The 16,801-nt window shown below is 36.8% G+C and overlaps 2 protein-coding genes across 5 annotated transcripts in view; both read right to left on the reverse strand.

Annotated features, from left to right (window-relative positions):
• The window catches only part of LOC109397131 (NADH dehydrogenase [ubiquinone] 1 alpha subcomplex subunit 9, mitochondrial), a 440,561-nt gene that overhangs the window by 203,929 nt on the left and 219,831 nt on the right, over nt 1-16,801 (reverse strand). The gene's annotated exons all lie outside the window — the stretch shown is intronic.
• The window catches only part of LOC109409839 (unconventional myosin IC), a 174,805-nt gene that overhangs the window by 48,365 nt on the left and 109,639 nt on the right, over nt 1-16,801 (reverse strand). The window contains exon 1 of one of the 3 annotated variants that reach the window (XM_062855636.1): nt 1,388-1,547. The exons of the other annotated variants lie outside the window; for them this stretch is intronic. Within the exon in view, the coding sequence (XP_062711620.1) occupies nt 1,388-1,392 (5 nt within the window). The 5' untranslated portion in view covers nt 1,393-1,547. Of the gene's footprint in view, nt 1-1,387; nt 1,548-16,801 lie in introns of those variants that run through there. 3 annotated transcript variants of the gene reach the window in all.

The raw sequence follows: 16,801 nt of genomic DNA on the forward strand, positions 1-16,801 counted from the left end.
AATAATGCTCCTCAACAACTCCTGAAACGGGTAAATTAAAGTAAAACTCTTAAAAAAACTGACGGTAATAGAAACACCTAGAACTCCTAAATTGGTTTTCAGATTTTGTTTCAATATCATAGTATTGAAATCAGACAGTGTTCTTCTTTTAACCGTAACGTCCACTGGGCTGGGATGAATCCAGTGATGCTTACCTCAGTGAGCATTTCATTTTGAGCTAGAGGATTCTTTGCCAATTGACCATTTTTACATTCTTTCACCATGTAGCAGGAACGAAGTCAAGTGCATTTGCGATAAGAAAAAACCCTCTACCAAGACCTTGTTGGTATTTTAATTCACTCCCTAATGATGATACAGTTATGTATACAATCAGTTCTTTTTGAATGATCTCATCAACTATGTGCAGATTTATGTAAGCTTTCTGTACTGAAAGCTGGAAGTTGTCACCAAACTCTACACGGAGAAACTCAAGTACCTAAATTTGAGTTTTTTTAAACTCACTTTTGAGTTATTTTTTGTCTACTCTCTCATCCACTCTCTTTGTTGTTGTCAGAGAGCAAAGAGCAAACCAACCCAACTTTGACAGTTCGGTGCGGGAAGCCAAAATTGAGCAAACAGCATTGAACTCAAATTTGAGTTTTTTGAACTAGCAGTTGGGTGAATAAAACTTAGCCGGTAGGTACTTTGCCGCACGGGATCAAATGTAAAAAACCCACTTCAACATCGCTTCCACGAACTCAAATATGGGTTCCCGCACGCAACCCCGAAGTTGGGTGAAATAAACTCATATTTGGGTACTTTGTTTTCTCCGTGTATGAACACTTTGAACGCGTATTTTTATGTACTAACTGAAGGATTTCTAGCAACTTTTGCAGGATCAATTTCATACCCCAGTTCTTTGAAGACGTCAAACTATCGTTAGAAGATCACGATTATGTGATAAATGAGAACACAAATTTCATTGCCGTACGGCGAAACTGGAAGCATTTCCTCACTTTTTGGTTTTTGATTTTTTATTAAATAACGAAGCAATATTTTCAAAATCGGTTTTCGTGCACATGTATCAAGGTATCTTCTAAATTTTTTTTTTATAGTGGAAAATGTTTTTCGTTTTTGCAGAAACCATTTTTGAACAAAATTTCACATAAAAATGGTTTCTGCATAAATGGAAAACATTTTCCACCCCAAAAAAAATTCAGAAGATACCTTGATCCATACTCTACATGTGTACGAAAACCGATTTTGAAAATACTGCTTCGTTTAATAAAAAATCAAAAACCGAAAAATGGGAAAATGCTTCCAGTTTCGCCTTAAACGGTTTGTTCACCAGTCTTGCCTGACTCATGATTTGTAATAGTTTATGAATTAGTTTTCTCATGGAACTTACACCATTGTGACGATTGTTGATTGTGATACAATTAAAACATTTAAAATTGTCACTTTCTCAAATAATCACATCAAAAAGCATAAAAAAAAATCACAACATCTCACTAAAAACTCATATTATCTCAAACCGCACATTCGTAACCGTCAAAAACTATTCATCGACTACGGATTCTTCGCGACAGCTTGATAGTGGGACTCCCGTTCGGTACCTCTATGTACCATATAAACAGTCGGTACGTGGCAAACATCTACGAGAGTGCGGTATCTTTTTGTACTACTGAACTGATACACAGCAGCTGATAAACAGTCGATTGTGGTATGGTGTGTACTAAAATTAAAATGCTCCGGCTGGACCACATATCTGTATCTACAGTTGTGTCTCCTTGGCCAGAAGAAACACAAGTATGTGTTGCAGTCTGGCAGCGATAAAATCTGGAAACCGTATATTAGTTCCGAGTTTACGTTATGTAGACTGCTAGTTGACAATCGAATGGCCCATATAGTGTTACTCGATAATGCTCTGTCTCTGTCCCAATTGAGAGGTTAGGAAGAAGATAAACAAAAGAAGAAGGAAAAATAAAGAAGAATGAAAATAATATGAAGAATGGAAAGAAGAAGGAAAAGTAGAAGGAAGAAGAAGAAGGTCAAGCAAGAATAAAATGCCAAAAAGTGAAACACGAAGAAGTGAAAGAGCAATTAGCAATTGTGTAGAAGCAAGCCATCAGTATCGTTTGAAAAACGTTAAACATGCGAAACATAGAGTACACTGTACAAGGGAGAAAAAAATCCCGCTCACAGTGTGTCCAATTTTTATCGTGTATACGAAGACGTTTTAATGTGATGTCCCTATCGCACTGGAGTGCGATAAAAAGGCAAGCGAAAACAAACAACCGTGCGCACAAGAACAGTGAGGCCGACTCAATCAATTAACACATTTTAGCCCAACAGGCATCGATGAGCAAATTTTATGCAAATTTTCCACACCTTGCCGGATGGTTGGATCTAGTTTGCGTTGAGTTTTTTTTTTTTCAATTTCCATTGCCACAAACGATCGTAAATTTATGGCCGATCGATTAAAAGGGGATAGACACTCACTTTACTTGCTGGCGTCATTTCACCGGCTTCATTCCATTATGGCACACTGACTGACTGGGATAGCATGGAAACAAAAATCGATCGATAAGAGCTCCTAGCGCTCCGGTTTTCAATAGCCTTGTAAACAAACGATACCTCTTGATTTAATCTTTTCGATAATATTTGTTATCAAAACAGTCAGTGCGTCGGTCGCCGTCGGTGCCACACACCATAAATATGGTTCGCTATCGGGCATGTGTGTCTACAACAGTAAACGTGACTCGGATGTCACGTATACTGTCAGGAGTTCAAATGCCTATTGTTATCATATGAGCATTTCCAGCCCAAAACACGAAAAAAAAAATGTCATTTTTGACTCGGTGTTTTTCAATTTGATTGAGATTTTGATCGTGCGCTGTATTACGTGAATAATTTACTTTTGCATCAACGCATAATAATTTTTCCTTATCCAACTTTTAAAAAGTTGGATATGAAAAAAAAATCTTCTTCAAAAAACTCTAGAAAATGGTTTGTTGGATTGAAATGATGTTTTTGAAGATATTTGAGAATATTTGACGGACTTTTAGAAAAAAAAATACACTGGTAGTAATATTCATTGCGGATCTATGTGAAATGATATTCGAGAATTTTAAACTGTTTTACAGTTTTTATCAGGAAAATGACGAGAATTGGTGGTCTAGTGGCTACCGCTTCTAATTTACATGCAGAAGGCCCTGGGTTCAATCCCTGGCTTGTCCCTTGCCTCCTACTTTGTACCTTACTATCTACTTTCTCTATATTCTCTCTTCTCTACATATATAACCACTAGAACCAGAAACGGAATTGTAAAAAAATCCGTTTTCCTTTCTTCTAACTTCCACAGCACAGTTGTTAATCTATCATATAACCAACGCCTACAAGTTATGCAGTCAACCAAATTGTACCGCTTTAAGCCAAGTTTCCTGTTACCAAGGAGAGCGCTCAAGTATTTCTTTACTTTTTTCGCAAGTAATTTTGACAGCTGATCTATATGAGGAGAAATGTCTCTTTTCCTTACGGAGTAATAGCACGGACTATTTTCCCGCGCGGAAAAGTGACAGCTTCATTTGATTTTCACGGGAAGCATTACTGGCGTTACACATTTGTCCTTGCCTGCCATCTGCGAACCGCTCAAGTAATTTTGAAGCGGAATCATTACTTGATCATTACTTGTCCTATCTTTTTGCGCAGTACGTACAAAGTGGAAACTAGCTATTACTCTTCAGTGATAGTATTCACATAATCTATCACTTTAAGCCTGGCATCCACACACCAATGAATGAACCCCTGTGTCAAAAATAAACATGTCCGAAAAACACTCCGACATCCGTATAAACTTGTGCAAATGCAGTGAACTCCGCGATCTGTTGGCAACAAGCGATTGCAATCATCCCCACATTGACCTGCAACCTGATGTAACAGGCGCTATTGTCGCCTAAAAATAGAAGACTATCAATACTCACACACTGAAGATGCCAGTTCGTCCCAAGCAGCTATCTCATAAAAAATATTTTTTATACTACAAAGGGAAAAATTTTAAGAAAATTGAAATTATATGACATCTAACACAGATCCACGATAAATATTACTCTAGGTATATTTTTGTTTTTTAAGTCCTTCAAATATTCTCTTCATTTGCGAAGACGTTATTTTAATTCTACAAACCGTTTTCGAGTTACAATTTTTAGAAGAACAAAATTAGGTATTTCATGCGCCCTTCTTAAAAGTTAGGTGAATTTCAAAACAAATAACATGAATAACACTTGGAGATAGAAGCTTAAACATGAGCACAATTTCGTTGAGCTAGAAATTTCAAGTTTAGTCCTCTACAGTACAAAGTTTAATTAAAAAAACTGGAAAGAGCGCTTTGTTTCTGCTGCACCATGATACTTTTTGGCGAAGAGTTATTATAAGATCTATTAGAAGAGTATAGGATTCTCATATCTGCCACCAGATTTCGAACGCAATGACTGGCTCTAGATAACCAGTAGATGTTTTTGAACTATTGAGGAAAAAGATGAAAAACCCCACGAAAAAAAAACGGAAAACCAATAAAAGGAAAATTCCAGTACTTACTAACTGTTCAACAATGTGCGAATTATTCAATTGTTATTGATTATGTCTGCCTTCCATACACATCAACTAACAGAATCCGAATTATCGTCAAGTCGCCATTCACCGTGGGTCTAAGAAGATTTGGGGTGAAAAAGGGTTGTTGTTTTACAACAATCTTATAAACATTGTTGGTACCGTAGAACGGGGTATCATTGATCAGCGGGGTAGGCTTGACCGACCTCATGAAATGTTCAAACAAGCATTTTTAATTGAATAAGTTTTTGCTCACGAATTCCGTAATCTGCTATTATTTAGCTATTCAATAACATGGAATTCATGAAAATTGAATTAAATAAGCATTGAAAATAATCGATTTTTCCTTAACCCGGGAGCGGTCGCGTCGTGTACTGAGTACACGCACCATGAAAAAAGCTCGCTTGTGGTGCACACCGTGTGCGTGGTGTCGCAGAGGGTGGCTGAAGACGCGACTGCTCGAGGGTTAACTGTGTTTCGTAACACAATGAAATACATTGCCAAACATTCATGCTTAGTATGAATACTAAATACAATATTATATTAGGTTAGTAATCATGAAAGTGATCTTTTTCAAAAAAAAAAAAATATACGTTTCATCCTATCTTATACATAATCCTAAAATAACTCAAAAAGTATTTAATTTGTAAGAATTTGGGCAACATATTTCAAATCAGAGACCCCAAATTCAGTAAGTAAGGGTATTTTCATCATAAACGAACATTGATCACTGACATGATGAGTGTTACCCCAAAACAACAAAATCAAAAATTAGATTGACAGGCCTACTTTAAGTTACTCAATACTTTTTCAAGTAGCTTAATACTCAGAGGGCCAGTACTTGTTTTAGCCCTTTCGGGACGACTTTTTTCACCAACCTCGCCGCTGTAGAACGCGTCAGCAAGGTGCAAATGACCCAACCGTCTTGAAAGGGTTAAACATATAAAACACTAGCTGTCCCGGCAAGCTTTGTCTTGCCAGTTGATGTGGTTGACAGCTGTTGAGGTCATTACAGCACAGCACTCTAGATTGGTTTTATTGCGGTCATGTTGACTTTGTACCCAGTTCACTCAAATCTCAGCATTTTCTAAATAATTTTTGTTTTTAGTTCATTTTTTTAACTTTTTATACTTATAAACACAGCCACCATGAATACGAATCGGAACGTGCAAGAGTTTTGTTGCCTCAAAGGAACTGCAAACTCATTTTTATATATATAGATGTAACGTTTGCCTGAACAAGAGAATTATTCAAGAAAGATCGAAATTTTTTATCAATGTTACCGCGAATTACGGTACCGGTGTTCATTGCCTGCATTATAGGTTAATATTAAAAAAAAACCATGAAAGTAGAAAACTTTTCACAAAAATTGGTGTTATAGTGCATTTATTAGTGGATGGGAAGGTTGCCTGATTCCATGGTAGATCACCATTCAGCGTGTATCAGAAGATTTCTTCTATTTTGTTTGAAAATGATCAAAACCACCTTGCAAAGTTGATTTTCTTCCTTTATATCCATTTTAAGTAATAACTTGCAAGATTTATGCAGAAAAACGAATGTTCAAATTTCCAATTTTTTCTACTTGTATGGGTAACACGGAGCATGGTGAATGGAGACCATTGATTTTTAGGGTATCCATTTACCATGCCCTTTTGTTACAATTAAAAAAAAGTGGAATCGTATTTTCTAGGTAAACTTCTGCTTCGATAATGCAAAATACATAACAACTGATAGGTGAATTTAATTGCTTCTTGGTTAATCCTCCTTTGGCATTAGGGTCATTTTTGACCCAACGTCAGCGAGCTGCTGCCAACGTAATGCAAAAGGAAGGTTAAATTGAATCGTTACTACATTTATTTAATCGCTTAAATCACGTAGTTTTTGTTTTTTGACTACGAATGTAATGAATGAGCAAAATACTGCTTCATGTTAACACATTTTAATGTCAAAATGGTACTGTAAATAGATTCTAACCTGCGTTTTGACATGGATTCATTAGTGTTGTATTGACGAAATTGAAGTGAAATCGTCATACCATTCAATTATAATATGGAAATAATGAAAAAATATATTTCAAGGTACACGGTGAAGGCAGCCCTTACGGTGACTGGGGACTTGACGGTACTTTTGTTTGTGCATTTACATTTTTATCGCAACGCATTGATGTCTCATATGGAAGTAACTACCTACTTTAAGTTTAGTGTAAAATTTTCTCTAGCACCCTGTAGTATTTCTTTTTGCTTTTTTTTTCAGAAATTAGTCAAAGTTTTTCGGTATCGATCAGAGTGTCTACTACCCAACAAAAAATCCGGAGAACCTCTAATTATCAAGGAATTTCATTTCACCTGAAAAAAAACTAGAATTCTCAAGGAATTTCTGAATCAAACAGGTAAATTTAACCATGGTAAGCTTCTAGAGTTGTTTTTGGTAGACTTTCGAGATAAGTTTCTGGTCAAAGTTTCGGAGAAGGCAGAACTTATCAAAGCCTTTTTGCCTACATTTCAAAATTATATTGGAGATCTTTGCTATATGGTTGATCTATATTCTATAAGATAAAATAATATCCTTTTATTTCTTCAAGTCAGCTTAGCCGTTTCCATAGCATAATTATCCTATTCAGCCAAACTCTCCTAATAATTCATGTATAACTTACCGTGGCAAATGGCACGGTGCAAGACTGCCGGTTTAAGATGAAGAAATTTCTCAATAAGAGCTTTAGTCGTAATGGTGATAACACATATTTCGAGGAAGCCAATAAAAAAATTTTGACGCATCCATTTCAATTTCTTGGATTGTGGATAGGTAGCCCATTTACGTAGACTTGAAACCGTTTGTGAAACTTTGAACTTTGAATCGTTGAAGAATCACGAGATAACAATCATGAATTTGATAAAATACACACAACATCAAACTCACAAACTAGTGATCTCGATTCAAAATCGTACCTTACTAAATAGAAGAATAAAGGATCCTTTATTAACGATCTATTATAAATAATAAAACATCAAACTTCCTTAAACACAAAAGTCTATAAGGTGCCCATAATTATGGCCAGGCAAGTTTCGATCAAATTCATGATTAGGATTTGTTCTCCATCATCATCAAGGCCTATGATTTTGGCCAGTACTGTAAATGGCATTTCAACTGCTTGTTGGAGAATCGGAAGTTTTCTGTGTTGAAAATAAATCGAACGCTACGTCTGCACAGTGTTTTATTTTGCCGATTTCGTGCGATTTTTTAATAACGTTTCAACCGATGATTTTAGCGATATAGTTTCTTCGGAGAAGTTTCTATATTAGACAAGGCGCATCTTTTGACATAAAGAGTTGAATGATCAATCCACCTATAAGTGAGATGAAAAAAATATTTTTTTCAAAAAATGCAGAAAGACGTTTGATGCAAAATGCAATTATGAACAACTTTGTCGAAGACGCCATAATGCTGAATCTCATACTTTACAAGATATATTGCGTTGTATGTGCTTGACCCCTTGAAATCATATATTTCATCACAACTTTTTAACGGGATTTTTTAGATTTTTTGCGTCTTCTACAAAGTTGTTTGGAATGTAAAAATACATGTTTTTGCTGAACATCGAAAAACGCTAGCTTTTGAAATTACAATGTTATTTACAACTTACTGATATTTATAGAGTAACTTTGAACTCGTCTAACTGCTTTCGGCGCAAAATGGCGCAGAGAACCGTTTCAAATAATGAAACAACTATATTTCTACTTGATGTAGAACATGGAAAAATTGTGGAAAATCTTGGCAAAAAGTTATGATTATTTTAACGAATTATAAAAAAAAAAAATTTAAAAATCACTCTGAAATTGATTTTTATTATAACTTTTAATCCATAATTTTTACATTATTTGCATGTTGTGCAAAGTTGTTGAGCATATAAAAATACACAGTTTTGCTGAACATTGCGACATTCTATCTCGTTAAATGAAGAAGTTATTAAATAATTTCAATACAGGTATTCTTCGATATAACGTACCCTCGATATAGCGAATTCGATATAACGTACATTTTGCTTCGATATAACGTTCAACATAGAAAAATTTGATTCTTCCCAGGAATAACCCTTAGATAAGCTACGAAACTACTCAAATCAATGTTTTCTTGCAGTATTAATCTTGTATCCTAGAATTAGCGCAAATTGTGGAAAAATTTAGTGTACGTTATATCGAAGCAAAATGTACGTTATATCGAAGCACAAAAAATGAAATTACTTTTTCGTGAAAACTCATGTTTTTTCATTATTGGTTTTGTGAATTTCACCGAAATCATTATTTGGGGTTAATTTCACGTCAAAATCGTCAATATTAGCATAAAAAATATTAAATTTTTCTCTGCTTCGATATAACGTACACTTCGATATAACGTACAAAGAGAAAACTTTTTTGTACGTTATATCGAAGAGTACCTGTATTTGATAATTGTTTGTTTATTTACCATAACACATAAAGAATACACTTGTATACAAAAGTTTAGGCCATTTTGATATAGTAGAAATATAGTTGTTTCATTTTTCGAAACTGTTCTCTGCGCCATTTTGCGCCGAAAAAAGTAATACGAGTTCAAAGTTACCCTATAAAAATCAGTTATTTGAAAATAACTTTGTTATTTCAAAAGCTAGCGTTTTTCAATGTTCAGCAAAAACATGTATTTTTACATTTCAAACAACTTTGTAGAAGACGCAAAAAATCTAAAAAATGCCGTTAAAAAGTTATGATGAAATATATGATTTCTAGGGGTCATGCACATACAACGCAATATATCTCGTAAAGTATGAGATTCAGCATTATGGCGTCTTCGACAAAGTTGTTCAAAATTGCATTTTGCACAACTTTGCCAAAGACATCAAACGTCTTTCTGCATTTTTAAAAAAAAATATTTTTTTCATCTCACTTATAGGTGGATTGATCATTCAACTCTTTATGTCAAAAGATGCGCCTTGTCTAATGTAGAAACTTCTCCGAAGAAACTATATCGCTAAAATCATCGGTTGAAACGTTATTAAAAAAGCGCACGAAATCGGCAAAATAAAACACTGTGGTCTGTTTGCCTGTGCAGCAATTCTACCACCACTGCAACTGATAGCAGAGCCAATGCAGCCATGAAAGTACGTCGTCGCAACGTTGGTCTAACATCACAATGCTACCATTATCTGCTCACATAATGTCCATCTGCGCGGGCAGGTTGTCTATCCTAGCACACTATCGAGAGTAGTAAAAAAAGCTATTTAGGGCTGGTTCATTAGTTAGTGATATGCGCGCGTGACTGCAATCTTCGCGGCTCGTCGTCTCTCAAGTGGTCGCTGAACGAACATGGCGTAATAATGTTAAGCCGCACGGCGATGAGGTGCTAAGTGGTTTCCGGTCATTTGAGCATATGCCATCTGTGGGATTTCAGGTGGAACACAAGCCCGAGAGGAAGCTTCGAGCGAAGTCAAAGCTCTACTCCGACATGGCTCATTTAGACATTGCGCAGTGTGTTAGGAAACAAAAATTTCGCGCGATTTTTATTGTTCCATGCGTTTGTTGGTTTCCGTACCGCAAGATCCACACCGAAAGAATCTAGGTCTGATTCACGGCCAGTCCAAGATACTTTCGTAATAATTTCTTTGAAATTCTTGGACGGATATATTATAGTATCATTGTACCTGGCACATTATACACGACTACAGAAATGATCAATCACTCAATTATCACCAGACCATCCATCCTCAGTGTGTAAATGCTGGCGATATTGTGTTTTGGCGATAGTGGAACTTCTAGATGACCAAATGCAGGTTATGAAGGGAAATGAAAACAGTTGGAATCAAAATTTCTGTCAGTGCCCTTGGCATAAATCCCCTTATAAAATTCCAACCATCTCATTCTTATTTGTAAAACTCCGCCTCCCAACGATCCCAGACTTAGACTTTGTCGCTTACTGCTATCAGCACTTGACGCTAATTGACACCTTCGAATCAATTGCTGATATTGGCTAATCAAACTCGTGCCCGGCCACAGCGTCACCATTATTCAATACCGATAAGACCGCCGGGTAAAAGTAAGGACAACAATTTATAACTCAATCGATGACAATCGATTCGAGCAATTAAAACTGTTGGAATCCTCAAGCTTGGGTGATTTTCGTTAGATTTCTTAGTTTTATGTGCGGACCATTTCATACGAATATAAATACGAATAGGAACTACTGTTATAATACAGTAGTTGTGCAATGATATGTGTCATCCCTTAAATGCCTTGACCAGCACGTTTCCTAACACCATAATCACTGGAAGTTTTCTCCGAGCAAGTTTTCCAAGGTCAGCCCAAAATATAATGATTCATAATAGGTCAATTCGTCAAAACTAATAAGACTCGCAAGGCTTTACCGCGCCGTGACCACACACAACAGACGATGATTCATCTGCTTGCGTTGCGTTGTTTTGATCCGAAGATCACAGTATCAGGAATTCCGCCTTATTACGGCCAGTTTGACATCATCACCCAAACCTACACGGTGACGGACGGTTGCGGTGAAATGCAGTTCTGTGTGTCTGCTCTGGGCCAACCAACCAACCAAGAAGGTGTGTAAAAGTGACTACTACCTATTTACTGCTGAGCTGATGTCATTTGCATAACACCGGCCGGGTTGATGGCGGTGGTAATGAAATATTGATGATTAGCATCAATAATACGCATTTACCTGTGCAACCAAGTTCACTGAAGCGAACTTCACTCTCTATGACTCATTTTCAATGTGGTTGAGTTTTGAATAGTAAATAAAAGTAATATAAATCGCATTCCCTGAAAGTAATCTTGATACAAACATGCTTGGAACAATATCAAATTATTCACATTGCTTACAATATATAAAAAAAATACTGCAATGATATTCTAGAATTTCAGGACAGTTCTGAAGTCCTGAATTGTTATGCCCACACCAGTTATGCCCACGCCAGTGGGCTACGAGTTCTTAGCGATACCGTAGATCATATAAAGTATTCTGGAGCTAACACTTCTAAATCAACGTACGAGGCAATGTATCTGGTATGTACAAAACATGGGGTCTCCAGTTGGCCTAGTGGTTAAGGCTATGGATCGCCAATCCGGAGACGGCGGGTTCGAATCCCGTTCCGGTTGGGAAACTTTTCTCGACTCCCTGGGCATAGTGTATCATTGTGCTTGCCACACAATGTTCAAATTCAAGCAATGGCAGGCAAAGAAAGCCCTTCAATTGATAACTGAGGAAGTGCTCTAAGAAAACTAAGTTGAAGAGAGGCAGGCCAAGTTCCAATGCGAACGTCGATCCATAAAGAAGAAGAAGAAGAAGAATGTACCAAACATGGTACATTTAAACCACATTTTATGCAGGTTATTTTAATGCACTTTTAATTTATGCGCCTTGCCCCGAATAAAAAGAGAGAAAGAGAGCTACTCAGAGTCACAATTGTGTTTAAGAAAATGTAATAATGATGGTAACTATGGCAACGGTGGCTCGGGGGTATTCATAGGGTAGAACAAAGGGAGGTTGCAGGGGCATTTTAGAGCGTTCCAAGGGGTTTCTGTGGGGCACCAGGAGAACTTAATGGTATTTCGAGGGGGTCCCAGGGAATGTCAGAGAATATCACGAAGTCTAAGAGGCAATTAAGGGGGTTTCAGGGGTTCCTCTCTGGAGGCTTTAGGGGTTTCCATGGGGTCTCAGGGGTGTTTCAAGGGGTCTCAGAGAGGTTCCAGATGACATCAGGGACGCTATCAGGGTCATAGTGTACCTTAACATAGCAACAGCTGTATAAATTCACACATTCAATAAAAGAGAATATTGCAGCTGAAAATTGGAATTTTTGACACGCGAAAATCGATTTTTCTCCTAAACCGTGTGTCGGACGTACGTCGGGAACAGTGCGCTGTCCAGCGCACTACGTCCAACGTTAGGTTTCACGTATGGATTTTGGGAAAATTCGATTGTCGGGTGTGGGGGAACTTCGGGGTTCAACCGCGACAACAATATTGCCTTCGGCAGTATTGCAAGTTGTTTCAAATTAAATCCCTTATTAAGGATAGACTTGTTAGAATCCCAAAATGGCCGCCACATTGGCCGACTTTCCCAACTACTCACGGTTTCGAGTGCACAAATCTCTCATAAACCACGTAGACTTTTTGGGGGGAGGGGGGGGGTCTGGCCAAAGTGTACGTTCCATACAAATTTTTTCAAATTTTTGTATGGACAAAAGACTACGAGGGGCGAGGGGTTGGGGGTCTGAGATGGCCAAATTTTGGTCTACGTGGTTTATGAACAGCCCCAAGTGAACAGAATAATAAAATGCAGTGCTTCCCAAACTGTGCGCCGCGGCGCCCTGGTGCGCCGCGAACCTTGCCCAGGTGCGCCGCAGGCTTTTGAGTTGTGACGAAACAAACAAAAATAAACTCTTTATTTGTATTGCGGAACTCCTTTAATTTTGTTTTGTTTAGTAAAACTAGTGTCGCTTCATATTATTTTTTTAATCTTTCCCTGAGTCTTAGGATTTCTGGTATCATTTTCAAACATATCAATTGACACCAAATTTTGAAATTCTTTATTCTTGTTTTAATTTTAAGCTTTTAAAATTGTTTCGGACCTTACAAGCTTCAGCTTAGCTTTTGATTTGGCTATACCTTGTCCATAGATTTTATTTCAAGAACCTTATTTGCGTGCTTTTCAGAATAATTAAAAGGTCTTCGGGACAGCTAGCGGCATGCAGGTTTGCCGTTGTGACATTGTGAAGAGCTAGCTTTAACCTTTTTGAACCGGACTGTTTCATCAGTACTGCCGCAACCTCACTGAACTTTGAATAAGTTTGCCATGCTCGGTTTCATCACTGAGATTATATGTATATGGCCACTCCAGCCTCAAAGAGTTAAGTCGAAATTTATGAAAATAAAAGTTCAATCAAAGCCCACCTGACAGGTTCTTTACAATCTCTTCATGTGCCGAAATTTTCCAAAATAAATAAAAGTGTTTGAAGGTGTTGCTTTGCAATTTTCTTTAAAAAAAATGAAACTTTGGTCAAGTTCTGTGAAGTCATTTTATTTCAATTGGAATTATTTAATTTTTGCATTGCAGAATTTTTTGCTGAATTATTAAAAAGCAGCAGTTTGTTTTACCTGTACATCTGAGTTTTTTTGCTCTGTTATAAAGCTTGTATGATGAAATCAACATGATTTTTGAAATCTTACAAACATATTAAAATTATCTTTGAGAAATTTATAAAAAAATAGTTTTACAAATTTTCTCTGAATTCTAAGAAAACATGATATAAGAAGTGTTTCACGATTTTGTCTTTAGCAGCTGGAAGCTGTTTATAATTTAAAAAAAACTTCTTAAAATCTTTGGTGCACCACGACATTTTTGGAAATTCCAAAGGGCGCCGCGATAGAAAAAAGTTTGGGAACCTCTGATAAAATGCACTGTTGTTTGAAGCTTGCTTCCTAAGATTTGTGCGTCTGAAGTTCTGATACTCTGTTGCAGCGGGAATTCAAGACGTTTTACTTGGGAATATTTGTATTTAAGACTTCACTGACAACCTAAAACATCCTGAAATTTGGAGAAAAGAACTAATTGACATAATGGCATACCAGTTGTTCTAAAAGCTTAATTTGGATATGGGTTACTTTCATATATATGTATTCATTTAACCTTCGTAAAGAATATTAAAATGGGTTTTATATATTGGGATGTTCTACATAAAAAATAGCATTACATAATCTACTGGAATCCGTAAAGCTCTTCCTATTTATAGATACTATAAGATATTCCAGGTCAGCCAAACTACCTTAGGGTTCAGAACTTCAGGTCTACACTCGTAACAGAAGCCATATCTGTTACACTGAGTAACGTTGCATAATCAACCACGCTTACTGGACTAATCTGAAGTCTACTTATTGTAAACCTTTGGGACATTCAGGGTCGTCCAAACTATCCTATAATGAAGCCTTTTATATCTACAAGAATAACTTTATGTGTTTTCACCATAAATAATAACATTACATAATCTGCTGGGATGTCAAATGTCATTTAAAGACACTATAGGGATATTCCAGATCCAGGTCAACCAAACTACCTTGGAGTTCTCCACTTGTAACAGCAGCCATATTCAATATACTGAGTATAGAGTATATGAGATTATACGTTGCATAATCAATCGCGGTTACTGGACCAACCTGAAGTCTACTATATATATTATGAACCTCTCTCTCTCTCTCTTCTTGACGTAACGTCCTCCTGGGACAAAGCCTGCTTCTCAGCTTAGTGTTCTATGAGCACTTCCACAGTTATTAACTGAGAGCTTCCTCTGCCAATGACCATTTTGCATGTGTATATCGTGTGGCAGGCACGAATATACTCTATGCCCAAGGAAGTCAAGGAAATTTCCTTTACGAAAAGATCCTGGACCGACCGGGAATCGAACCCGTCACCCTATATATATTATGAACCTTTGAAACAATAATGGTCGTCTAAACTGCCCTGAAGTTTAGCTCGTGACAGTAACAGTAGTTATTCTTACAATGAACTGTAACATTACACATCCAACTGTAATCTGTAATTCCCCTGGCATTCCATAAATCATTTCAAGATAGTTTTGACTTATTCCAGACCAACCAAACTATTTCGGAGATAGCTCCTGGTAAACACTTGTGGTAATAGCTTTTGCCAGTACGTTAAGTAGTGTTACATCCACTGTAAGTATTTACCTTATATGAAACTATTTTTTTAATCTGCCTGCATTCGTTGTAGTGAAGCTGTGAAAAGTTACGTTACATAGTCACAGATCCATCAACTTCTGTGAAACTCTGAGCCATTCCAAAATACCTTATATGATATTTCAGGATTATTAAACTTCTCCACAACTTCTAGCTATGGTGAAGATATGACGAAGTCACATTTCGAGCACAAATCGGGAGTAATACGCGAATAGGGCGTAACTAACAAAACAATAACAATGCGAAAACAACAACCGAATTTTGCTGATCAAATTTCAATTCCTATTTAGAAGTAATACAGAATAATTCAACTTAAATAAGGTTAATTGATACAGTTCTGACATAGTTTCATGTTTTTCTAAGAACACTGCACGAATTTGATATTTTTTGCACTAAAAATTGCTTTTATTTAATTACGCCTGAATGGATACCTGAGAATGCTAATTTCGCCCAATACTATGCGCCTCGAATTGATATCATTTTCAGAATCGCCTTTTACTATTCGCCTTGTTTATGATTTTGACAGAATTTCGCCATTTGCTTTCGCCGTGTTTACGTTCTGATTTCAGTTTCGCCTTCTACTATCGCCGTGTTTACGTGTTGATTTCAGTTTCGCCTTTCACTTTCGTAAACAAAACACCAAACAAAACAAAGGAGTAGAAGGCGTAATTCTTGTTTTTGTTCGTTTGGAATAGAATGGAATTACGCCTTTCACTCAATCAGTGATTTTCAAAAGTTAGAAAAGTGATATCAAGGAAACTTTGTGAGCATTTAGAAGACAAATCTAGCATCTTTTCACTCCTGCAATTACTCAAATTGTGTACATTTTGTTGGTTACGGCTTTTTCGCTAATTATTACGGAAATCTGAAGGCAAATGTGGGACACGGCCGAGGATAAGGACTGTAGCCACGACCCGAGTGTTGCGGTGAATAGTTGTTGATTCAGTTTTGTACAATTGTCATTAACGCTAAATAAATGAAATAGATACAATCATTACGGTTGGTAATGTTGTGTAACTCAAAACAGCTAAAAAGATATTATTACAGCTGTAGACTCCATGTTCCATGCTGTCCATATTGCAGGAGAGTGTGTACGATTTTGAATATCCCAAAACTATGTCGTAGTCTCTGATTGTATTCTGCAAGCTCCAGAAAGTATCAACATAACTCTATAACGCCAATACAGAAACTTCAATTGATGTTAATAATAGTTTGGATGACCCCAGCCAATCTGATGATATCCATTGGACATTCAGAAGAATTATTGGACATGATAGAAAACAAGCCGTAGACTTGAGGATCTGAGCTCAAGAACAGTTTGGATGTCCTAGACCTAGGATATCCGTAGCTTTGTATGATGAAAGAAGTTACTGTTACACCCGTAGACTTTAGGACCTAAACTCAAGAACAGTTTGGGTGACCTAGGATATCTCGATTGATCTGATACTGTCTTTTAAACTTTCAGAAGCCTTGCT

This window comes from Aedes albopictus, chromosome 3 (assembly GCF_035046485.1).
Source record: "Aedes albopictus strain Foshan chromosome 3, AalbF5, whole genome shotgun sequence".
Taxonomy (NCBI): Eukaryota; Metazoa; Arthropoda; class Insecta; order Diptera; family Culicidae; genus Aedes; species Aedes albopictus.